General features: G+C 34.8%; 1 protein-coding gene across 3 annotated transcripts in view; it reads left to right on the plus strand.

The window, feature by feature from the left end:
- The window catches only part of CTDSPL2 (CTD small phosphatase like 2), a 71,018-nt gene that overhangs the window by 36,700 nt on the left and 8,759 nt on the right, over positions 1–25,559 (plus strand). For 2 of the 3 annotated variants that reach the window (XR_009540529.1, XM_060149080.1), the window contains exons 5-10: positions 5,404–5,616; positions 9,622–9,700; positions 9,998–10,109; positions 12,868–12,954; positions 23,499–23,561; positions 23,666–23,745. Coding sequence is in view for 2 of the 3 variants with exons in the window: in XM_060149080.1 (XP_060005063.1) it covers positions 5,404–5,616; positions 9,622–9,700; positions 9,998–10,109; positions 12,868–12,954; positions 23,499–23,561; positions 23,666–23,745 (634 nt within the window). In the remaining variant the exon portion in view is untranslated. The remainder of the gene's footprint in view (positions 1–5,403; positions 5,617–9,621; positions 9,701–9,997; positions 10,110–12,867; positions 12,955–23,498; positions 23,562–23,665; positions 23,746–25,559) is intronic. The other variant, XM_060149090.1, reaches the window with a different exon arrangement.

Consider the following 25,559-nt stretch of genomic DNA (forward strand, 5'->3'; position numbering starts at 1 on the left):
GGGCTCTGTAGTTGTAGTACACAGGCTTAGTTGCCTCGCAGCAGGTGGGATCTTATTAGTTCCCTGACCAGAGATTGAACCCAAGTCCCCTGCATTGGAAGGTGGATTCTTAACCACTGGACCACCAGGGAAGTCCCCAAAATACACAGCTTCTAAAAGGCTTTTTTTTTTTTGACTGAAATAAATGTAGGTTATGTTTAATTAACTATCTGAAAAGCTAGATGATAAACTTTGGGCTGGAGGGAAAGTATTATTTTTTCTGCGTTGGGATGACTTCTGCATCTTTAGAGATAAGCATTTTCAATATTCTAGATTAGTAAAGTAGAATTTGTTGAATATTTTGAGTGAGTTGAAACCAGATTTTTTTTTGGTAATACAATTTATTTTTATTATCATTTGCTTGTTTTTTTTCCCCCGTAGGGAATCTTCAGTTTAGACAAATAGTAAAACTACCCTAATTCACATGAATTGAAGGTTCCCGTTGTATGCCTTTGGAAAAAAATTAAAAATGGCCTCTTTCTCAAAATATCTTTTTAAAATTATCTGGTGTCCTATTTTTTCTGATAATTAATGTCTAATTTCATACATGATAATTTAGTCTCTAGATTATTTGAGGGCAAGAGGTCATGTCTTTATTTTTACATCTACCATGTTGTTTGATACAGTATTGGGCACATGGGAAATAGGCATTAAATACCTGTTGCCTGATTTCTGGATGATAAAGCAATTTTTAAAAGGCAGAATGGTGCACTGTAAAATCAAGATGATGTAGGGGCAGAAATAATGTATATTAGCACATTAAAGGACTGTGAAGTCCTAGAATAGAAACAAAAAATTACCTTTAACTTTGTTTAACCCAGTATTCCCTAGACATATCTGACCAAGTACTCTTCTATGGAACATCTGTTAACATCTTAACATCTTTTAGAACTAGTGCCTCCTAAAACATCTTTGGAAATGCTGGGGTAGTGGGAAAAGAACAGGCTTTGGAGTTAGATAAACTTGTTTTGAATTTGTTCCCAGCTGCCACTGTTTACTTATGTTATGCTGGACCAGTTCTTTAAACTCTTGAGCCTCTTAATCCATGAGAAAAGGTAATTATACTTAAATGTGAGGAGTGAAGATTCCAGTTCACTCAACAAATATTGAGCATCTACTATGTTCCAGCCATTGTGATAAGTATAATAAATTTTTATAGGTGCCTTGAGAGAGGTATGGAACAGTATTCAAAGAATGGAATGGTCCTGTATTCTGGGTGGTGGCTCACAAAAGGCTTCATAGAAAAGCTGAATCTTGAAAGATGGTAAAGGGCATTCCATGTAGAAGGAGCAGTGTAAGCAAAGGTACAGTGTATTTCAGAAACAAATTAGTTTGTCACAGATGGAGCATCAGATTTGAGGAGTGCATGGGAAGGGATAAGATAGGACAATTATAAAGAAGTCAGATTATAGAGCCAATTTTGTAGGGTTTTTGAACTTTATCCTTAGTCATGGGGGGATGAATGAAAAGTTTTAAACTGTGAGTAATATGAACAGATTTATGTTGTTGTTTTTTAAGTTTACAGATTTTATTTTTTTTTAATTTACTTTATTTTTGGCTGTGTTGGGTCTTCGTTGCTGTGTGTGGGCTTTCTCTAGTTGCGGCGAGTGGGGGCTACTCTTTGTTGCAGTGTGCGGGCTTCTCATTGCGGTGGCTTCTCTTGTTGCGGAGCCTGGGCTCTAGGCGTGTGGGCTTCAGTAGTTGTGGCTCGCAGGCTCAGTAGTTGTGGCTCACAGGCTCTAGAGTGCAGGCTCAGTATTTGTGGTGCACAGGCTTAGTTGCTCTGCGTCATGTGGGAGCTTCCCGGACCAGGGCTCGAACCCGTATCTCCTGCATTGGCAGGTGGATTCTTAACCACTGCGCCACCAGGGAAGCCCAGATTTGTGTTTTCTAAAGATCTATTTGGCAGTAGCATGTAGGCTAAATTCTAAAGAGGCTGGATGCAGGGAGAACATTAGTAGACTTGTAGTCCATGTGAGACTTCATACAACCTTACTTGTAGTATTAGAGAAGAAAAGAAGGATCAAAGATACAAATGGACAAATTTTGGGAACAGATTGGAGGTGAAGGAAGAGAGAGAGTAAGATGTACACATTAGATTTTCAAGAGAGAAAAGTAAGTTCCTGAGAGATAGATAATTGAATTTAATTTGGGCCATGCTGAGCCTGAGAGGCCTTGAAACAACCAAATAAAAATGTCTACTAACAATTTGTCATTCAGGTATGGGGCTTAGAAATCTGAATAAGCAGTAGGGCATGGTATTATCAGCTTACAAATATTAATTGAAACCAGTGGACTAAATGGTCCATTTGGTTCATCAAACTAAGACCAGAATCTTGGGGAAAGACATTTAAGGACTGGACAAAGCTAAAGAAGCCAACAAAGGAGAAATGGAGGAAACCAGGAGAAACTGAGTCATAGAAGCCAAAAGAAGAGACTGTCAAACCCAGGGTCAAACAATTGTAAAGATAGAAGGAACGGAAATGAGCATTGAAAAGGTATCATTAAACCTGGTAATTAACTGGTCATTGGTTTCGTTTGCCAGAAGAGTTTCAGAGGAGTGATTGCAGTTGGCAGCCTAATCCATGGGTTAAAAGAGTGAAATGGAGAGTAAGAAAGGGATCAGCACATATAGATTACTGTTATGAGGAACCTGAATATGAGAAAAACTAGAGAGGTCATGAAGCCTCAAGGGATGTTTTGTATTTGTGAGAAGGAAGCATGTTGTTAAGCCTCAGGGAAGGGTCTAATAGGTTGAACATAAGGGAAAAAGGAAAACTAATGAAGAAAGTTTCTAGGATCTACTGATAGGGATGGGATCAAGAGAACAGGTAGAAGGATTAGAATTGAAACAAGGAGAATAGACATTTTTCTCTGATGCTGGAGGAAAGAACGTTTGGGCAGCAGTAGTTCATGTTTGATAGAATTTTTTCTTTGAAGGAGGACATGGTATCATTTTGCTGAGATGGTCCTGGTGGCAGGGATTGAAGAGAATGAAGGTTTAGAATGTTTGCTATTTGGTATAAGTAAAAGAAGCTGAATGACTCACACACAGAAATACTGAGCAGCATGCTATAGGCGTAGCTAAGATTAGAGGATTTTACTTGGAGTACAATCAGTCTTTATAATTCTATTGTTTTCTTTATTACCTGGGTCTAGTGCCTGAGAAGCCTGTTAGATTGATTCAAGAGGGATTTCTATGATGAATGACAGTGGAAAGACAAGGAAGCGAGGACAGTGAGGCTGCTGGCTTGAGAGTGGTTTAAATAATACACCATGAAGTCTAACTAGATGAGGAGGGTGGAGAAGAAGCCATTGAGGGATGTGTTTGGATAAAAGAGATTGGCTTTTATCAAACGTGAAGATCACATGTAATAGAAATATTAGATAGATAGATAGATAATTAGAAGATTAGGAGGTCGTGGTAGGAGATTAATTATTTGAATTATAGGTTTCAGAGGTGAACAGTTTCTCTGTGATAGTGTCCAGGTTTTAGCCATGGTAATAACTACTAAAGAGCATTACGAATGTAGATGGGGCTAAATAGGGCAAGACCTTTGAGGGTTAGTTATTGGATGAGTCATTGACATCACCTGCAATAACTATATAGGCATTTAATAGAGCAGTAAACTGGTATCTAGGTGTTAAATTCCTCTGAGATTGAGAGAGGATGCTGGCAATAGATGGTAGGTGACAGCAGAGGGCATAAGCGAAGAATTGTATAGCCAGGTGACAGCAATCTCAAAGGAGCAAACATTTTTACACATTAGTGGAAAACCAATGATCTGGTGGCGGCAATGGAGGTAAATGAATTCTGATTGAGTAACAAGTATGGGAGAATAAACAGCTTTGAGGGAAGGGTATCAGGAAAAGATGTCTTTTGGAAAGAGGTTAAATGTAAGGCAATGAGGGAGAAAGAATATTCTGTGAGGAAGTTGAGAGTTATTGGCGGTTGATTTTGTTGTTGACAGTGACATTCGGAGGATTTCATAAAGAAATGGAGACTTGGGGTCAGTCCATAGTGGAAGAAAAATTGGGCAGTGGGTTCATCTAGGGGATGGTTGAATATAATGAGGAAACTAGCTTCTATCTTTGTTATTGAGATGGAATTTCATTGAGAAATTGTTCTTGTGTCTTTGAATAAAAAGGGTCTCATGGTTAGGGGAACAGTTAGCTCATTTTTAGAGAACTGTCTCTGGTTTAAAAATTACAACTGCACAAAATGGCTAGGATGCTTAGTACTAGAAAGATCAGGAGCTGTTTGAGGATAATGGAAAATTTTGTGTGTGTGTGTGTGTGTGTGTGTGTGTGTGTGTGTGTGTGTGTGTGTGTTGTATTGCCCAGCACATAGTAAGCACTTAATAAATGATATTTGCTTTAATGAAGAGAAGTTCTGTGGTCAAAAATACTATATGACAGTTGACCCAACAACAACATGGGTTTGAACTGCACAGGTCAACTTAATACAAGGATTTTTTTCAATAAATACTATAGTATACAATCTGTGGTTGGTTGAATCTGAGGATGTGGAACTGTGGATATGGAGGGCTGACTGTAAAGTTATTCTCAGTTTTCTGACTGCATGGGGGTCAGTGCCCCTAACCCCTATGTTGTTCAAGGGTCAACTGTATATACTTCAGAGTTCCTAAGAGACTGGATCTTAAATGTTCTCACCACAAAAAAGAAATAATTATGTGGCAGGATAGAGGTGTTAGTTAACGCTCAGTTGGTAATCATATTGCAGTATATAAAGTATTAAATCAATACGTACACCTGTAACTTACACAATGTTATGTTAATTATATCTCATTTAAAATTTTTAAAGTTCTAAATTGACTTGTTTGACTATAAATGGGTGTTTCTAAGCTATTTGAACACTCTTAAGAAAAACTTTGCTCACAAATATTACTCTAGCTTATAATAGTCTTATTCCTTATTTTTGAAATGTCTAGTAAAGAGTCACTAAATAATGGTATCCTCAGCTTTGTTTCTGTTCCATTTAGTTTTTCTAAATATTTATGAATTTTTATTGAATATATTTGACATATAACATTGTATAAATTTAAAGTGTACAACATGTTGATTTGATAATTTATATATTGTAATTTGATCATCATCGTAGTGATAATTAGCATATGCTCTCTATCATGTTATATAATTATTCTTTCTTTTTAGTGGTTGGAGTAATTAAGTACTAGTCTCTTAGCAGGTTTGATGATTATAATACAATGTTGTCTGTATTCACTATACTGTGCATTAGATCTCTAAGGCTTATTTATTACTTGTTTTAAGTTTGTTCCCATCTTTCCCCACCCACTATGAGCTTTTAAGTGACGATTAATATACAATTAATCATGATTTCAGGAACATCAGGATCTGATTCCCCAGGACAGGCTGTGGAAGCTGAAGAGATAGTAAAACAGCTTGATATGGAACAGGTGGATGAAATCACTACCAGTACTACTACATCAACTAATGGAGCAGCTTACTCAAATCAAGCAGTTCAAGTGAGGTCATCAATAAATGGTTTAGAAGAAGCAGAAGAAACAGTTAATCGTGATATCCCACCCCTTACAGGTAAATAAGATTCCTTTTTTTCTTATACATTTTCATGAATAGTTTGTAAAAATACTACTGTATTTTTTCTTAAATAGGCAGATTAAATGCATAAGTTTTTCTTCCTTGAAGTTAATAAAATTAAAACTGGAAATAAAACTTTTCCCCCCAAATCCAGTCATTTTGAAATTGAATTTTTTTAAGGTTATTTTACTGCATATTAGTCACTTTACAGTTTAATTATGTGTACCGGTCTTACCACTTAGAGAAATTTAACACAGCTAACAAAATAATATGCTTACATTTATGAACATATTTATTATAATTGCACGAGTCTTAGATCCTTAATGTCTGAAGTCCCTACATAGAGGTAGTCTCATACCTTCGGATTTGTTTCATATACAGATGACATTCCCAAAGAAGAAGTTTCTGTTCTTGGGTCTCTCCTATACACAAACTTTGCAGCCTAATCCTGGATGCTTTTAAAGCCCTAACATAATTGTTAGGTCCCTGAGCCAGTTGTTATGGAAATGTAGAAACATGTGAGGTCAGCATTTGTTACTTCTGAGGGTTAGATAGAGGTGGTAGATAGACCACTTCTGAGGTGGTAGATAGACATATAAGGCTAAAAGATGAAATTGTATTCCATTATGATTAAAAGCAGAAATAAAACTGAGGATGGACATCTTTTCCCAGAAGGAGAAGATCTTAGACTTTTATTTTAGATTTGTTTGTTTTTCCTTGTGGTGCCAGATATTTGAGAGAACCTAGTACATATATATTGGTTGAGAAATAAGTTTGGCAAAGGAAGCAAAATGATGATCTCTCTGATATAAAGGGGAAACTTGAAAAAAAATCATTGAAACAGCATGATAACATTTAAAGAAAAAATGCATACAACTATGAAACTTATATACAGTGCAACCCTGTATCAGTATGAAGAGAAAAGCAACATAATAGAGTTAAGGTTTATTTTATTTATTTTTTAAATTTTATTTATTTTTGGCTGTATTGGGTCTTCGTTGCTGTGCGCGGGCTTTCTCTAGTTGCAGTGAGTGGGGGCTACTCTTCGTTGCGGTGCGCAGGCTTCTCATCGCGGTGGCTTCTCTTGTTGTGGAGCACGGGCCCTAGAGTGTGCAGGCTTCAGTAGTTGCGGCGCGTGGGCTCTACAGCACGTAGGCTTCAGCAGTTGTGTCACGTGGGCTCAGTAGTTGTGGTGCTGGGCTTAGTTACTCCGAGGCATGTGGGATCTTCCCAGACCAGGTCTCGAACCCATGTCGCCTGCATTGGCAGGCAGATTCTTAACCACTGTGCCACCAGGAAAGTCCAAGGTTTATTTTAAATTTGTCAAATAAGGAATTCCCTGGCCATCCAGTGGTTAGGACTCTGTGCTCTCACTGCCGAGGGCCCGGGTTCAGTCCCTGGTTGGGGAACTGTTGGGTTGGCCAGAAAGTTTGGGTTTTTCTGTAAGATCTTGAGGGAAAAACCCTAACAAACGTTTTGGCCAACCCAATAAAATCCCCCAAGCCATGTGGTGCGGCACTCAATCAATCAATAACAAATAAAATGTTAATATTGATAATGTTTAATTATAATGTTATAATTTAAGAATAATACTGAACCTAACAAGCAAATCTAATGCTGATTACTTTGCCTGTTGTTACAAGCTAGTGAATGATAAGGTATAGCACAGACTTCAGACGTGCAGGCTCAGCGGCCATGGCTCACGGGCCCAGCCGCTCTGCGGCATGTGGGATCTTCCCGGACTGGGGTACGAACCCGTGTCCCCTGCATCGGCAGGTGGACTCTCAACCACTGCGCCACCAGGGAAGCCCCGAAGCCAGGGCTTTTGACTTCTTTGATGTTTTTTCTGTTTTTGTGCTTCTATATAAACCTTTGTACTCGTTTTTTTCTGACAGCTGTGCCTACCGGGAAGGGATTTCTGTAACTTTAGTTTCTAGAGGGGAATAGTAAGATTTACTCCATTTGTCTCATTCATTCGTTTTTCTAACATTTAATTGAACACGTACTTTTTGTGATGGGCACTATTTATAAAGATGACTAAGATGTGCTTATTGACCCTGAAGAGTATATGATCTAATTGATGAGCCAAGTATACACAAAAATTACTGTACAGTGTGGTGAGTGTTGTTACAAATAAATGAGCAAAATATTGAGGTGGCACATTGCAGTTACTCTGGGAGGATCATGAAAGGAAGAAGTAAACGTTTTGCTGATCTTCAAATATGAGTATGAGTGACAAAAGTGGTACTTTTCCCCAACTTCAAGAACGTAGCCAGAGAGAACAAGAAGGAAGGAGGCTGGCTCTACCATTTACTTATCTGTGTGACTTTAGATAACTTATTTAAGCTCTCTGAGACAGTTTTCTTAGCTTTCAAATGGCAATAATAATTTAGAGCTTTGAAGGCTAAATGAGATGAAATATGAAAAATGCTTAGCATGGAGGTGCTCGAATACTAATTACTTCCTGTCCCCCTTTCTCTGAGATTAATAGGAATTTGAAATAGTAAAGTGGTAGGAAGATATATTTTTCCATTTGTCCCCTTGTGCTAATGAACCGTTACTGGCATAAAGTTGTTAGAAATGAACAAAAATTCTGCTTTACATCTGTTGTCATTTATTGAACATACACACTGTATTGGCTCTGTCTCAGAAGGTATTAATACATGGTAATAGCAAAAAACATAAGTTTTTATCCTGGAAGACTACTATCCACCAGTATTCCATTCCTATAGATAGAGTACAGCAATTTTTATTGAGGCCCACTGTCTTAGTCCTTTCAGGCTACTGTAAAAAACTACCATTAGACTAGGTGACATATAAACAATAGAAATTTATTTTTCATAGTTCAGGAGTCTAGGAAATCTGAGATCAAAGCCCCAACAGATTCAGTGTCTGGTGAAGATCTGCTCTCTGGTTCATAGATAGCTGTCTTCTTACTGTGTCCTCTTATGCCAGAAGCTCTGCAAGCTCTTTGGGGGTCTTTTTTAAAGAGCATTAATCTCATTTATGAGGGCTCCACCCTCATGACCTAATGACCTCATGACCTCCCAAAGACTCCATCTCCAGACACGATCACATTGGGGATTAGGTTTCAATATATGAATTTTGGGGCAACACAAACATTCAGTCTCTAGCATCCACCTTAAACTTTCATCTCCAAGACATTACCTGTTTAGCTTGTAAGTTAACATTGTCTCAGTGAATTTAAGTTGTAAATATTGTCTTAGAAAATTCCTAACATAATTTCTAAAGCTTTATCAATTGATCAAATTTTAATTCAAACTTAGAATGGACTATGTGTCGTGGAATACAGAATTGTTTCTTGATTATTTTTAAGTTGCTTGTAAATGAGAAGTAAAATAATGGGTCTTCTAAAGCACTGATTTCTATATACAGCATAATTTCTTAACTTTTAAGATCATAGACAACCTTGAGAATCCTGTAAAAATGTACATAAAACATTTTTTCATAAGTCTAGGGGTTTGTAGACCTCTTAAAGCCTGTTCATGGATCTTAGGTTTAAAACTACCTTCGGGATCTGCTGTCAGCACACATATATTGACTGCCTGTATGTACTGTGCACTTTGTGAAGTATTACTGCTATGAAATTTTTATGGTTATACATACAAACATCATCCAGTTAGAAATGGAAATTTTGTGGAGTGTATTTTCCTAATAATACACTCCACAGTGTAAGTAGTAAATAGTAGGAAATAGTGTAAGTAGTAAATTTTCTCTTAGCTGTTAGGGATTTAAATTTTGCTAGCCACGATATAACTTGCCACTTTGTATGTAATGGTAAATTTTTCCTTTGGATCCAGAGTTAGATCTATGTGTTTATAAATTTACTTTTAAATACTGTTTACAAATTATTTCTGTCTTATCTTTAACCTAAAATACACAGGGCTTCAGGAAGATCTTAATAAAAGCAGTAAAAATGTATACTTCATGGAAGCATTAAGTGAGTAAAAGCAACATTTTGTTTTTCACTTTGTTAAATAGCACCAGTAACTCCAGATAGTGGTTATTCATCAGCCCACGCAGAGGCCACCTATGAAGAAGACTGGGAAGTATTTGACCCGTGAGTTGTTTTTTTTTTCCTTTCTCTCTTTGAAAGGAATGAAAGTACATGTGTAGAGGGGTGGCTAAATGGTATATTGCAAAGAGCATTTGACCTGTAGGTATTAATACTTTGCTGAGTTACTGAAATACTAATTTGTATATTTTCAGTTTTACTTATGTGTTTTATAAGTTTGGTTTACTAGGTTTAAATATGCATTATTTAATTAAAAACTTAAAGATGGGCTGAATTTAGTAATATGTTTTATATTTACAAAAAAGTAGAAATGTTGAAATTTTCTTAAAATTTGATTTATAGCTATTATTTCATCAAACATGTTCCACCACTGACAGAAGAACAACTAAATAGGAAACCTGCCCTTCCACTGAAGACAAGAAGCACACCAGAATTCTCCCTAGTTTTAGACTTGGTAAGTATATTATCTGTAGAGTTAGGGAAAATAAAGGCGTTAAATTCTTTTTAAAAATACTAGCCCAAAATACCTAAAAGAATACAAGTGAATGAATAGCCTTACACATACATTTACTATAAAAACATGTCTTAGGTGTTCTGAAATGTTTTTATTTTAAGCACAGTCTAATGCCAGGGCCTCCCCAATTTGTTGGTTTCCAGTACCCTTTGAAAATAAATTAGGCTTTCTTTTTCTTTTTCTCCCCCAACAACCCCCGCTATTTCACTATTTTTCTATTTAAATTAAATTAATTATTGCCCCCATACTCCTATACCCTTTGTTTTGTTTTTTAATCTCCCAATAAATTCTAATTTCATGGCTAGATTTCAACCTTTTTGGGGGGTGGGGGAGTCCCAGTCATGTTCCCCTGAAGGACCTAGGTCTTAATGAGTTAACCTCATGCAAGACCATACTCCTTTTCTTGTTCCTTTTTTGGGGGGAGGGGCAATCTATGTAATACTTAATACTAAGTATTAGTATTATCTAATACTAATAACTTTATTAATAGACTCTCAAAAGTATGACTTCTTAATGCTGACTAATAAAACCTTTAATATGCTCTCTTGGTGTGAATTTTAAAATTTATATTTTTTTAGGGTACCAGAAGAGCTTTGAAAACTGAATATCTCTTATCTTTTCCTAACCAAATTTAATATATGGTCACCATTATTTACCATCTGCCGGCAATTTCTTGATATTAGCAAAAATATGTATCTATTATATAATACTGGAAAACATTTTACTATTTAAAAGCCTTTGTTACTAGTAACCTATAGTTGGAAATGTGGTTTAGTTCTTATTAAAAAAAATTTTTTTATCTTAAGGAAAAGCATATTTTTAAAATCTTAACTAGCATATATAGTTGTTTTGAGAGTTGAGCACCTTAGCCTTTGCCTAGCCAAAGAGATATAAATAAAATAGGCATCCAGAAGGCCTAAGTATTTAAGGTGTTTATTAGAGGATAAGTAGGCAAAAAAAGAGAAATTTTGAAACTGATTATGAGTAGTTTAGATTTGATATACAGAAACTGAAAAAGATTTTGCTAGATTTTTATGTTAGCAGTTGATGTCATGATAGCAAGTTTGGCCATATAATTTTTAATCCAATGTGGAGGTAAATAGAGAGGGAAAGATAAGAATTGGTGAGCATAAATGAGTAATTTTACAGAATTGGGTAAAGAAGAATGATCAAAATTTAGATAGGCTGTAGATGAAGAAAGTAGAATTAGCTATGATTCAATTATAAGAAAGAGAATACCTTTTTTAAAGATACTAAGGGAATACCTTGAATTGTGTACTCTGATATGCTATTAAAAGAAAATGTGGGTGGACCTAGAGTCTGTCATACAGAGTGAAGTAAGTCAGAAAGAGAAAAAAAAATACCATATGCTAACACATGTATATGGAATCGAAAAAAAAATGGTTCTGATGAACCTAGTGGCAGGACAGATATAAAGATGCAGACGTAGAGAATGGACTTGAGGACATGGCGGGGTGGGGAAGCTGGGACAAAGTGAGCTTTGACATGTATACACTACCAAATGTAAAATAGATAGCTAGTGGGAAGCAGCTGCATAACACAGGGAGATCAGCTCGGTGCTTTGTGACCACCTAGAGGGGTGGGATAGGGAGGCTCAAGAGGGAGGGGATATGGGGATATATGTATACATATAGCTGATTCACTTTGTTATACTGCAGAAACTAACACAACATTGTAAAGCAATTATACTACAATAAGATGTTAAAAAAAGAAAAAGAAAATGAGGCATATCTAGAGTGTTTTTTGCTCTTTGCCTCCTCACAGTTTAACTTTAGGTTAAAAGAAACACTCCAGCTAATAAGATGTGGAATCACAAGGTATGAGCATTTGTGTTTCATTTTAATTCATCTTAAACACATTGAAAAATTTGGGGGGTAGTTACTAGCAGCTTTATTTTTTTAAGTGTTGTCACTTTCTACAAATGGAAGCCTTTTTTTTTTTTATCCTTCAGGATTTGAGAAATATACATATTTGCACATACCTTACGTTGAATGATCCTTACCTTCTTTTCCTCATGAGAAAACAGGGCTTGGTAATCAAAGATGAGAAAGAAGTCTTGATTGACTGCTAATTTAGTTAAACAATGTTTATGTCTATGAAACATGTTCAACAGATACTGAAATATCCATTTTCTAAAATAAAATTCTTTATAAAAGGTTTAAGAATAAGGAGCTATATATAAATAGAAGATATATATTTTTAATAGTTAGATACTAAACTTCCATTGGCAAATTGTAAAAAAAAAAATTAAGAAAGTTTATATGTGGTTTACTTAACAGAAAGTTGGCAACTGCAGGACTCAGAACAGTGGTTGCCAAACATGCGTATGCATCCTAATCACCTAAAAGGCTTATTGAAACATAGATTGCTGAGTTCCTCTCTACTCCTTGCTGAGTTTGAATGATAAGAAATGGAGCTGGAGGTTTTGCATTTCTAACTAGTAGTTCCCAGATGATGCTGATGCTGCTTGCTGTTCTAGCAGCCACACGTGAGAACAAGTGACTTAGAAAATTCTATCCCAGATTGCTATGCCACACACAATAATGTATTATAAATATAAAATTCCATGTATGAATGGGTGCTTTAATAAATGTTTTTGGTGAGCATGAATACATAAAATTATCAATTGAAATGTCGTAATATCTTGGTTCATTCAATATGTCCTTTTTATTTTAAGGATGAAACACTAGTACACTGTAGTTTAAATGAGCTAGAAGATGCAGCACTTACTTTTCCAGTCCTTTTCCAAGATGTCATTTATCAGGTAATTAAAACTTTTTAACTTGAGTTTTGGCCTGTTAGATATTTTGAACCAAGAAATCTTCTGTAAATTTTTTTTTTTGGTGAAATTTAATGTGTTTATTCCTAATGGATTTCATCTGTATTTTAATGATTTAGTAACACAAAGTAGCATCATGCTAAATAAATAACTACATAAAACAACATAAATGTTACCAAAAAAATGTGAACTTTTTTTACCCATTGCTCTCTGCTAGTTTCATAACCTGTTTGCCAGCAGGTGGAGGCAGGAACACTGACATCTTAGGTCCCCGAGAGCTTGCCAGGTTAACACTTGGCGTTGTTGTTGTTGTTTTTCCAAAACCCAATTAGTAGGAAGAAACCTTATTCCTTGTTGGTCATTGTTATTGCCTTTTGTAGTAATATGGTGTGTAGGTTGCAGTGTAGTAGATCTACTTTATTTTAATCACAGAATTCCAGGACACTCTTCTAGTTACTGCTTTACTTAAAAAATTAGAGTATAAGTATTTCTTCCTCCTCTGTGTCGATGGACAGGTAACAGTGCAAAATACAAATACCATTTACATTTCACTGCAGATTATGTGTGTTGACCATAGGTTTTACTTTATGTTTCAGATTTTCCTATTATATAATTTGAATTAATATATGTGAATACACTTCAAAAACTACGACGTGCCTTTCTGTTCATGGAGGTTGTTCTTGAACTAGCATTACCTTCTTATAAACCAGTTGTTGAAGGATTGGGAAAGGGTCAAAAACTTTGTTGTTTGTCAGGTGGAAGCCAACCCAAGGATTAACTAAATAAAGTCACAGAACATTTACCATGTGAACAATGAAAAGGTGTTTATGGTTGTTTATGTGCTCTTAATAGGCAGTTAGAATATGTGTATAGTTTTCTTGGCACATGATAGTTATTATAGCTCGGAAATCATAAAATTTTAGAGTTAAATAGTTTGTGGTTCAGGATCTACTTTACCTACGTTATCTTGTAATCAGTCATAAGAGGATTTAAGCAGTTATTGTCAGTTCTGGTTTAACCTAGAAAGGTACTGTAGGTATGGTAATATCTGGATACTATCAATATATTTATTTCCCTTTAATGTATACTGATTTTAGTTCTGATATAGATCAGAGGATGAGCAAAATATACATAAAAATGAGGGATTTTAGGGTTTTGAATTCCTTTTTAACTGTATATTATTTGTTTAAGGTAAATCTTTTTCTTAAGACATTTTCTGCCAAATAGGTTGTTCTTGTTTAGTGTAATTCAAGGACAGGAGTCTTGTGGCAAATATAAATAGCATGGCAATATGTTCTCTCTTTTTAGCTTGATAACCTTGTTTTTATGTTCAAAATTGCCCTTAAAAACAATGGCTTTCAGGCTTTTGAATTTGGAAAAGAAAACTGTTACTGAAAACTATAAATAATTATTTTGATGTGATTTCTTAAGCTTCCAGATTTGAAATTTATTTCTGATAGATGGTTTTGGTCTGTTTACATAATTTTTAGTAGTGAAATAAGAAACTTGGAGAGTAGATGAGTTTGATTTCCCTTTCATGAGTGTATTTCTTTTCAGTGTGACCATAAAATTGAATTTTTTTCTTATTGCTTCCACCATTTCTTCTTTAGTTCTCTTCTTTATAAAATTCTTACTGTTTCCTGTGGATCCAGACAGTTGTCTTATTTTGAATAAAAGGCTCCTAGCAGTGCATATGACTAATATAATAAAAACTTCATATGTACTGCATCTACCTCTGTGGAATTCAAAGAATTCTTTTTCTTATATATCTGAGTTATACTTTCTGAAACAGGAAAATTAAATGAGCTAACCTAAATCAGGAGCAATGAGCAGGAAGTTTGAATCTTAAAAATTATAGAGATGATTGTATTTTAAAATGATTTAGTTACTACATCATGTACAGAGTTTAGTTCCCTTTCAGTAAGTTTTGAGGATGTCCATAGTTAATACTGGATTTCTAGTTTTGGCATAGCCATTCTGTCTGCTTTTTAAAAAATAACTTTGAAGAAATCTTGGGTTAGGGTTCCCCCAGTTTTCAGACCAGCAAGCTCCCTTTAAACAGGGAATGATGTCTTTTAAACTTTCAGTGGTGTTGTCTCCATCTACTGGCAAAGAAGAAATATACACAAGGGTCTGGGATGATCTAAGAGATTTTGGAGAAACCACATTATTAGGTAAGATGTAACTTACATGTTTAACCACTACAGTATAATGTGGCCCACTTAAAGGTAGAAACCTGTAAAATACTGTATATACTCTTAAAAAAATAATTTGTTGAGATGAAATTCACAACATAAAATTAACCATTTTTAAGGGGGAACAGTTTCATGGCATTTATATACTCTTGAATATGTCAATTCCATAACATTTATGTATATACTCTTAAAAATAAAATGGTAATGTTAAGATAGGATCAAATTCTTCATCTGATTCAAAGCTAGATAAATTTCCTCTTGGAACTTTTGTTGCTTTTGCTTTTTGTTTATGGTAAGTTTGTTATAGTAGAACCATATCTAATGTTAATTCTATTTGTTACTCTCTTTCTTTCAAAACAATTTAAAATATAAGTTGTCTTACATATCTTTTGATAATGGTCTGTATCAGGGGTTGGCAAACTTTTTCCTTTAAAGGGCCAGTTGTTAATATTTTAGGTTTTGCAGTCTGTGTTACAACTACTTTTTCTGCCATTGTAGCATGAAAGTAGTCCTAAACAATACATAATGAATAAGCAATGACTGTGTCCCATTAAAACTTTATTTACAGAAATAAGTGATGATCTGGATTTGGCCCAAAGGCCATAGTTTGCTGACCCTTGGTCTAATAATTATGAGAGTATATGCAATAAATTTACATATTCAAATTATAAGTGGAAGTAACTAATCAAATGTTCATCAAAATTCTTGTTAATATATAGAGAGATTTAAAATTAGGTCCACTGTAACCTGGTTATGGGCTTTCTTAGGTTTATTCAGATGAAAGTTTGAGGGAAATTTAAGGTGGTCACTACTCACGTTTAAAGATTGCCTTACTTCATGATACACACTCTTCTTTTGATTGATAAGTAGGACTCAACCTAGTTGATGCAAGACTTAGAATATATGAGGATGTAGATTATTCAAGCCTCAATTAGTACCTTGAATGTATTTGAATTTCCATTTCTCTAGGAGATAAACCTAAAAGATCCAACTCAAATTAAAATTTTGATATATGTTACCACTGACACTATACAGATAGACAGATCGTAGTTTGTGTATATGGAGAAAAAGTCATTTGAAAGAAGAACTGGGTTTTTAAAGTGAGGGTGTGGCATTCACAAAGGCAAAGTATATGGATTTTTGTTTGAATGGGTCTTTTCCTCTCCCTTAATTGGTAGTTTTTCCATGAATTGTTTTACAGTTAGATATTGGGAAACGTATTTATTCATAGAATGGTACAAATGCATTTGATATCTGGAAAAACAAGTGCGTGATCAGTTCCAATGCACATGTTTTAATTTTTATATTTAGCTTATATTGACACATTGTCAGGAAATCCATCTCGTGGTGTTACTCAGTTAAGAGGTCTCCACTGTATTTAGTTTCTGTTCCTGCAGATCCACCAATTCAAGACTCTAGGTCATCTCACTCCCTCTTCCATCCAGAAGATGACTTCTATCCACAAGCAGGACTGAATCAAAAGACAGATTTTTCACTTAGCTCTTGAGCTGAACCACCTCCTCAATGACCTTCCTCTGTCTCCATCAAGAACTGGAGCTCAGTTTTTTGAAGATGTAATAGAGCTACTCAGCCCAAACGTGGCTAATTGAAGACAAAAAGAAGATGCCTCATATGTTTCACTACAGTGCAACCAAACGTAACTGTGTTGTCCAACTCCTCATTCTGTAAAGTATGGCAGGGGCATCTGATTTTTGACTCTGTTCACCAATAAGACTTTAGCCAGTCAGTGGCTTTCTGAAGATCAGTAAAATCAACAAACTTTGGGTCAGCTGTCCAGAAATCAGATTGTGGTAAGCACTCAAGGAGAGATAGGATCCTGTAGGGAGCTACTTGCTAAAGGATGCTTTGTTTTAATAGTAGAGGTTGCCTTTATGGGAAAAGTTGGGGGGAGAGGTGGGTGGGAAGCCCCATGTTAGCAAAGCTCAGCCTCTTCCTCATTATTATAGTTTGTTTTCTTGGGAAACTTACAACCTAGGATAATTTTCATAAGGATCTCAAATATTTTATACCACAGAAAAATAGAAGTAGAGGGTCAGTGGCATCTATCTCTTTTCCACAGTCTAGGAAGAAAAGTCAGCATTATTTTTGCTTCACGAAGAAAAAAGCAATCGTTTAAATGAAGAGTTTTGTTAGTAAACACCTAATGAAGTTTTTCCTCCCCTCAAGCTCTGGCTTAAATTGATACTAAGTAAGAGGCATTTTGTTTTGACATTCATAAAGCATAATTTTATTGTACAAAAGTAGAATGTAGGGCTTCCCTGGTGGCGCAGTGGTTGAGAGTCTGCCTGCCGATGCAGGGGACACGGCTTCGTGCCCCGGTCTGGGAGGATCCCACGTGCCGCGGAGCGGCTGGGCCCGTGAGCCATGGCCGCTGAGCCTGCGCATCCGGAGCCTGCTCTCCGCAACGGGAGAGGCCACAACAGTGAGAGGCCCGCGTACCGCAAAAAAAAAAAAAAAAGTAGTATGTATTTTGTTCCTTAAAACATCTGGGGTCATCGACATTGAGGATTGAGGATAAAAGTAATATTTTATATCTGGTAGGGAAGAATATTTTGATAACTAATTGTGAGTCAATATTTTAAATAATTTTAAAGTAATTTTTCCATCCTTATAGCTAGTCATTGGCACTAATTTTTTCATCATGGTTTGTATTCTTTATAAATGTATCTTCAAATTAGAAGAAGTTCATTTAAAAATACAGAAAATTCTTGTTCAGTAACTAAAAATATTTTGCAAATATAGGAGATGTGACAGTTGATTACTAAGCATATTACATTGGAGGCTTCAAAATTTAGAATTTGTTTTTAAAGGCAACATTTGTGGGGTTTTTTTTTTTTGCTCTTAAAATGAGTAAACTTGACTTTAAGATAAACACATTAATATTTTATATATATGCACAAATATGTGTACATACATATTTAAATTCAAAAATTATATATGTATATTGTATATATATTATATATGTATGTAAATGGCCATTACTTGAAAAGTATGCTTCGTTGCTAATTTTTAATATACCTTCTGTATGAATACATTAAGCACTTTATCCCTTTGGGACTCCATAAGAAAATATCTTTTCAAATTTATTTCTATTTAATACAGTATAAGGTTTTGCAGAAGGTTTTAGTTTGGGGGTTTTGTTTGTTTTTATTTTTATTGGTTCTGATGTTTTAGTATTTACCTATTCATCCTCAGATTGATCCACCTACAAATACTATCCCCAGCAGCCTCTTATTGGAACTGTGTGAAGCAAAAGGTGACTTGTAAAATCACCCAATGGGTTATGAAGTTGAGGCCTCCACAAGGCCTATTGAGCAACCCTCTTTCTATGGAGAAGGTTTGGGTTTTGTCTCTATGATCTGGTATTGATGCTAAGACAATGTTAACTAAGTTAAATAGTTAAGTAATCAGTTGACTTACTTTACATCTTCTAAAAGTATAGATATGGCTTTCTCTTTGAGTTGAGGTTGCCCAGTTCTGCCCCCATAAAATCCTACTCATTCCAGCTATTCTCCTTATGGCTGATTACTTTTAAATAATAAAGTGGATAGTAATAATAGCTATTAGGAGTCTCAGTGTGCTGGCACTGTTCTAGGTGCTTTATATGTATTAACTTATTTAATAAACAACACTATATAGGTACTGTTATTATATGCATTTTATAGATAAAGAAACAGAAGTGTGCAGAAGGGTTAAAAAAAATGGTAGAGCCCCTTGTATACCTGTGGTATCTGCTAATACCTGTAGCATCTCTTCTTCACATTGTTCAGTGTTGTTAGTTTTCTACTGTTTTAACTTATTACTGCTGATTAAATAGATAGCATCCGGGAAGAGATATGGGAATATATGTATGTATATAACTGATTCATTTTGTTGTGAAGCTGAAGCTAACATACCATTGTAAAGCAATTATACTCCAATAAAGATGTTTAAAAAAAAAAAATAGATAGCATCCACCAATCATCTTTTTATTTAAAGGTACCTACTCTTAAGTAGGTGAATACCACCAAATTTATCTTTTTGTTTTCCTTCCTGCAACAGTGTAGCAATAAGTTCAAAGGATTTCATGGAAAAACTATTAAAGATACTTCTTTTTGAATATGTTAGGGTCATATTATCTGTGCTTAAAACCATTTAGAAATATTTTTCCTAAAAAGATCCACATGTAAGAAATTTTTTTTCAATTTTGCCCACAAATTGAAATTGCTTATCTTTTGGATGTTTTCTCCCCCTACCCCCCTTTTTTGGTCGTGCTCATAAAGTTACCTAGATAACTTAGATAATGGTTTGGTAAACTAATAGTCAGAAATTCTTGTATATAACTTGACATTGCATATTTAGACATGAATTTGACTTTAGGCAGACTGTCAGAAAATATTTATAATTAATTTATAACTGGCTTGCTATTTTAATGACTATTAAATCTAGTTCCATTAACCATTTATTGCCTGTTAGGATCATCTTACATGCACAGTTATAGGACATCCTCTTGTACTAAAGAAAGTACAGGCTGACTGTCAGATATTGTTCAAATCAAGTACTGTTAGTGTACTGTTAATGTAATATTATTTTTCTATAATATATTTATCATTTTACTATATAAAATTTAAGTTTTGGTAAAATCAGCCCACAATATATTATACAAGATTAGTTCCATTATCACTATTTTGCAGACATTATTCTAGTAGATTTTGTTTTAAAAGTTTACATCATGAACATATAATGAAGTAAGTGAGGGAGATTAAGAGGTACAAACTTCCAGTTACAAAATAGAGTCACGAGCATGAAATGTACAAAAATTTTACATAATAAACATTTCATAACATGAACATCTTTGGGTAGTAGGCAGTCTTATTTAAGACATGTTTTGGGTATGGTATTTTTGTATAACAGTTCATTATTATAGTATTATGCATTATTTTAAAACTGACTTTTTCAAAATATATTTGGTTTAGTGATAGATTAAAACTATGTGTTGTGTAGATAGAATAATTGCTGTATATTTGGAGGAATATATGTATACCAGCCTGAAATGAAACGTATGGCCTAGTCTTACATTTGAGAGACTATATCATTTTGAAGAATTGCAGGTTTGAAGAAGGATGGTTTCTGAAGTACTAAGTAGTAGAAGAATGTAGAAAATAGGAAGTAGGCAGCTTGGGACAGGAATCTTTGTTACGAGAAGGTTAGGAGAAGAAAAATGGAGTTAAGAGCATCTGTGGAATAGATTTTGAAGCATTTGGAAGCATGTCTATGTGTGTATCTGTATGTTTGTATATCTCTGACCTAATACAATAAGTGATCGTAGTCTCACTGTATTATACATACCTTAAAATTGTTCTTATTTCCTACTGGACAGTGCTTAGTGCTTCTTAACTTCTATATATTTCTGCTTTAATATATCCATCCAAATGAGTTAGACCTTGTTGGCCTTATGTCTCTATTTCTTTTTTTATTATAAATTTTTTGTTTTATTTATTTATTTTGGCTGTGTTGTGTCTTTGTTGCTGCACGCGTGCTTTCTCTAGTTGCAGCGAGTGGGGGCTACTCTTTGTTGCGGTGCATGGGCTTCTCATAGTGGTGGCTTCTCTTGTTGCGGAGCATGTGCTCTAGGCACGCGGGCTTCAGTAGCTGCAGCACGCGGGCTCAGTAGTTGTGGCATACGGGCTCTAGAGCACAAGCTCAGTAGTTGTGGCGCGCGGGCTTAGTTGCTCCACAGCATGTGTGATCTTCTCGGACCAGGGCTTGAACCCGTGTCCCCTGCATTGGCAGGCAGATTCTTAAGCACTGCATCACCAGGGAAGCCCTATGTCTCTATTTCTATTTTTCTTTCTGAGATTTTACTTTTTCAGCACATGGCAGAACCTCCTGTGGTCCCAGCCACATCCTAGCTTGCTGTTACTTTGTACCTTTCTACATTCCTTCCCCACCCCCACCCCCCGCTAACCATCTCAGTTTCTGCCTGTATCTTTTAATCCTGAAACACCTTCCTGTGTTTCAAATGGTGAATCTGTTCTGAGAATAGGAACATTTACAGTCAACAGTTATCCTGTTCTCATGGTAAGGAAACACTCTAGCATTATATTCCTCTATCTCAGTGCCACCTTTCATCCCCAGTGAACAGGTACATTATGAAAGTAATATCAAATTTTAAGATGTGTTTTATATTTAAGTATAGTCAAAGTAGTAGAATGCATAATGAAGTTATAGTTTTGACATAATCAGGAAGTCACTGTGTAAGAAGTTGGAAAATGTCACCTTTGTACAGTGCTCCACTTATTATGCTTAGATAATACTGTTTAAATAGAAGTATTCCTTTACAGTGGAAGTGTTTTAGTGTTCAAAGGAGACAAATCCCAAATTGTAGAGGCCCTGCTTATTTTACTTTACAATATGGAGCGAGTGATAGCAGGGATATTGAAAGCAAATGAAAACATTTATACATACGCAAAAATGAAGTATTTTTGGTTATTAAATGCATTTAACTGATAAGCCTTCTTAGCAATAAACAGAAGGCTCTGATGGTTCATGGTTTATCATCCTCCATGAGATAAGGTAATTGAAAAAAAGTATTGGCCGAATTGTGGGGTTTTGTCAGTTAAGGTAGAAATGTATCTAAATCTATCAGTTACTTGGATTATCAAACAAATAAGGTGTGTTGAAAACTAAACCAAACTATACCAAATATTTCACAATGTAAATGTTAAAATTAATTAGAAGCACAACTCTAGTTAAAAATTTTATACCTCATCCTAAGTGATAGGGATTGGATACTAAGGATTTCGTCATATTTATTTGCTAGGGGTGGGGGTGTGTGGCTTACTTGGTTTTTGATTAGTCAAGATGCTGAGATAAACTGCCTAATAGGCTTAAAAATGAGTAAACCTTTATTATTCTAGCCTGTAGGCAGGGATAGAGTGATATTATTAGCATATTAATGTTTGAAATTGGTCTTCCACAAGTGATCAGTTCTTAAGGAAATTCAGTAGTTGTCCCTGTGTAGTATGTAGTCTTGCCTCTCTTTCTCTATTTTGTTTATATTGCTTAAGTTCAGGCAATTATATTTAATTTACTTAACAGATTTTTATCATGTACTTACTATATATTTGGCATTGTCTTACGCCCTTTGGGCTTCAGAACTTACAAAGACTGGTAGTACATAGTCCCTACCTCCTAATATCCTTTGCCTGATTTCCCTGTTCTGCCCTAAAACATTCCTAGAACTAGATTTTTATCATAAGGGCATTTTTGTTTAGATGTGTATTGACAACAAAATTAAATTCCGTGAAGCCTAAATTTTGAATTTGTTGCCACCACAGCTTTTTAAAAAAAATCTGAATCAAGTGAATCTGGTGCATAGGCATTCTATAAGTATTTGTTGTTCATGTTTTTTGATGTTAATAATCACCTTTGAGTAGAGTACAAACTTTTCTTTTTATAAATTTTTGTCACAAAATAAATACAATTTAAAGGAGTCAAATTCTTTCGTAAATCAGTTTTAGTGGTTGCTCATGGCTTATATTTCTGTGCTTTTTGAATATTGAGTATATTACAAGAGCTACATTAAATGTAGGCAAAAAGAAGACAGAAATAAGAAAATAATGTATTTAAGTCAGTTCTTTGGGTACTGTAGTCTTTCCTGATATTGTCAGTTGATTTTGATAACTGGTGTATTTGACTGTTATATTTTCAATCTCAAGTAGCCCAGTAGCGCTAATTTAGATACCACATCTGAATCAGTAAGTATAGAACAAGATTGATTTCTGAAAAATTCCAGTTATTTAAACCCACCAATCCAGACATCTCTTTCTTGAACATTATTTACCTTAATAGGAATTTAAAATAAAGGTACTCTTAGCAGGTGATTGTTAAGAAGAAATTCTGAGTAATTATTGAGGAAGGTCATTGAGATAGGTCAGCTAGAGGTGGATATACAGCCTGCCTAATAATTGGATGGATGCTACCTGGCTGGAAGATGGAGCTGATTGGTGGATCAAAATCTCAGAGGGAAACCTGCCATTTTTAGTTTAAATGTTTATTAAAATTATATTCCATGAAGTACTATTATATGCTGCTATTTAACTATTAAAAAGTGAAATGATCACCAGCGATTATTATTACCCTACCAAAAGATTGTTTTAAGTACCTTTTGGTATATGTGAAATATATTTGGTTGAGTGGTACTTAGTAAACTTTTGTATTACTTTAACATACGAACTTTTAAATTATATCCAAAGTTAGAACATATCTTATAAATAAGTTGTTCCTGTTTTATATGTTTGTTTGCTGAAGCCTATCTTTGTATTTTTTCAGGTTTACGTGAGATTAAGACCATTCTTCAGGGAATTCCTGGAAAGAATGTCTCAGATGTATGAGGTAAATATACTTAAGCTAATTATATAAGTATTTTTATTTTATTCAATATAGTACCCATATTTAGATCATGTATAATGATTACTTCTTTTCCCCTGAATTTGTAGATCATTCTTTTTACTGCTTCTAAGAAGGTGTATGCAGACAAGTTACTGAACATACTAGACCCTAAAAAGCAACTGGTCAGGTAAATTTAATTAACAAATAGTGGAAATGTCTGTCACACTGATCTATGAAATTACTATGCTTCTACTTAATTTTGATAGCCATTTTCAGTTGGCTGCATATATAGAGATTTGTGTGTTAAATGGGGAAAATAAGTGAATTTTTTTTTAAGCCCCAAAAGTCTTTAAGAGTTCCTAATTATTTAACTCCAGACAGACGTTCTTTAAAGGATACAAAGATCAAATGTATTTATTCACTTGTATATCTGTATCCTCACTTCTTTTGGGATTGGGAGGAGGTTGGGGGTATGTGGAATTTTTCACTGTGTGCATGATGTTTTCCCTTCCTTCTGTCTCTGAGATAATGCATGTGTTGTCATCTTTTTAATGGCTTAGGGAAATAAAAGTTAATTTTAACAAAAAGGATCAAATTAAACTCTTTTGCTTTTTTCAAGAGCAAATTTATCTTCCATGGAAAGAAAATGTTACATGAAATCTAACTGGAAATTGCAGTTGGTTTAGTCACTCAGGTTTTCCTGATCTGGACTCAGTTCCTTCTGTGTGTCCTGAGCCAGCAGATGCAGTGTGTTCCTGGTTAGATGGGAGTGTGTTCCTGGTTAGATGGGAATTTAAAACAATTTGAAAATTAGTTTCATTATTTCTGTCAGCTGAAGTGAGATACCAAGACTCAGCAGTCTTGCTGCATCCTCTAAGGTATAGGAGTTAATGTTTGAGTTTTGATCAAGAGCTGAGATGCCACAAAAGGCTCCTAAAAGCTTTAATAGCTGGGTGTTCATTGTCTTGAATACTTTCTCCCATACTTAGTGGAAAATCCTAAACTTAATTTCTACTGTTAAAAGTACCTGTATTATTGAGTGGTTTCAGCTATGGTGAAAGGCTTTTCCTAATGTCCACATTTAGGAGATTTTTCCTTTGTAAATAGAATGTGATTTTTTTTTTTAATCTAAAGGATCAAAATGTGTCCTGTAGTCAGTTTCCATTTTATCTTCCATATAAGCAAGCTTCAGACACACAAATGAAAATGTGTGTGTTTCATAAAAGTATATAATTTATTATAATTTATGCTCATTTTACCTAACTTTTATAAAAGCATACAAGTGATTTTGCTCTCATGACTTCATTTATTCTGAAGATTTCTATTCAGCCCCTCCAATGTTCCAGGGAACAGTGGTGAGCAACACAAGCCCTTCCCTCTTGGAGCTTTCATTTTTACTAGGGGACAAATCATAGTCACACAGTTACGTTACAAATTAAAACCCCTCTTTTAAACTAGTTTTATAAAATCTACACATTTGGGAGTTTAAACTTGTTTTATCTAGTTGTATTTTGAAAAAGTTAAAACAGGAAAAACTTTTTGAACAGTATATTGAATGCGTTAGAGTGCTTTAGGGAATCATCTATGTTGGTGACAAGGTAGACTCAGAAATTCCTGTGATCTCTGAATCCTGTGAGTCCGAATGCAAATTTGATGACTAGCAAAAGTAGTTTCTTTCTAAAACTGCAAATACATGCTATTGACCCTCAGATTCCTGAATAACTGGAAGGGGTTTAGTATAATTTAATTAAAATAATCATTAGTATCCATATATATATATTCAGCTGTCTCCTGTGTCTGGTGAATTTGCTGCTATTGGAGAAGAGTTATCAATAGTGATTTGCAGTTATGTGCTGTACCTGCCTCTCCAATTTCCTCGTATCTAAATGTTTATACAAATAAAATATGGAATCTTACTTAGGTCCAACCAGGACTTAAATTCTTTTGCCTAGTCTTATTTTTTTCAAAGTAGGACTGTCTTTAAACCTTTCAGAGGTAGGT

Source organism: Lagenorhynchus albirostris, chromosome 1 (genome assembly GCF_949774975.1).
Source record: "Lagenorhynchus albirostris chromosome 1, mLagAlb1.1, whole genome shotgun sequence".
NCBI classification, from domain to species: Eukaryota; Metazoa; Chordata; class Mammalia; order Artiodactyla; family Delphinidae; genus Lagenorhynchus; species Lagenorhynchus albirostris.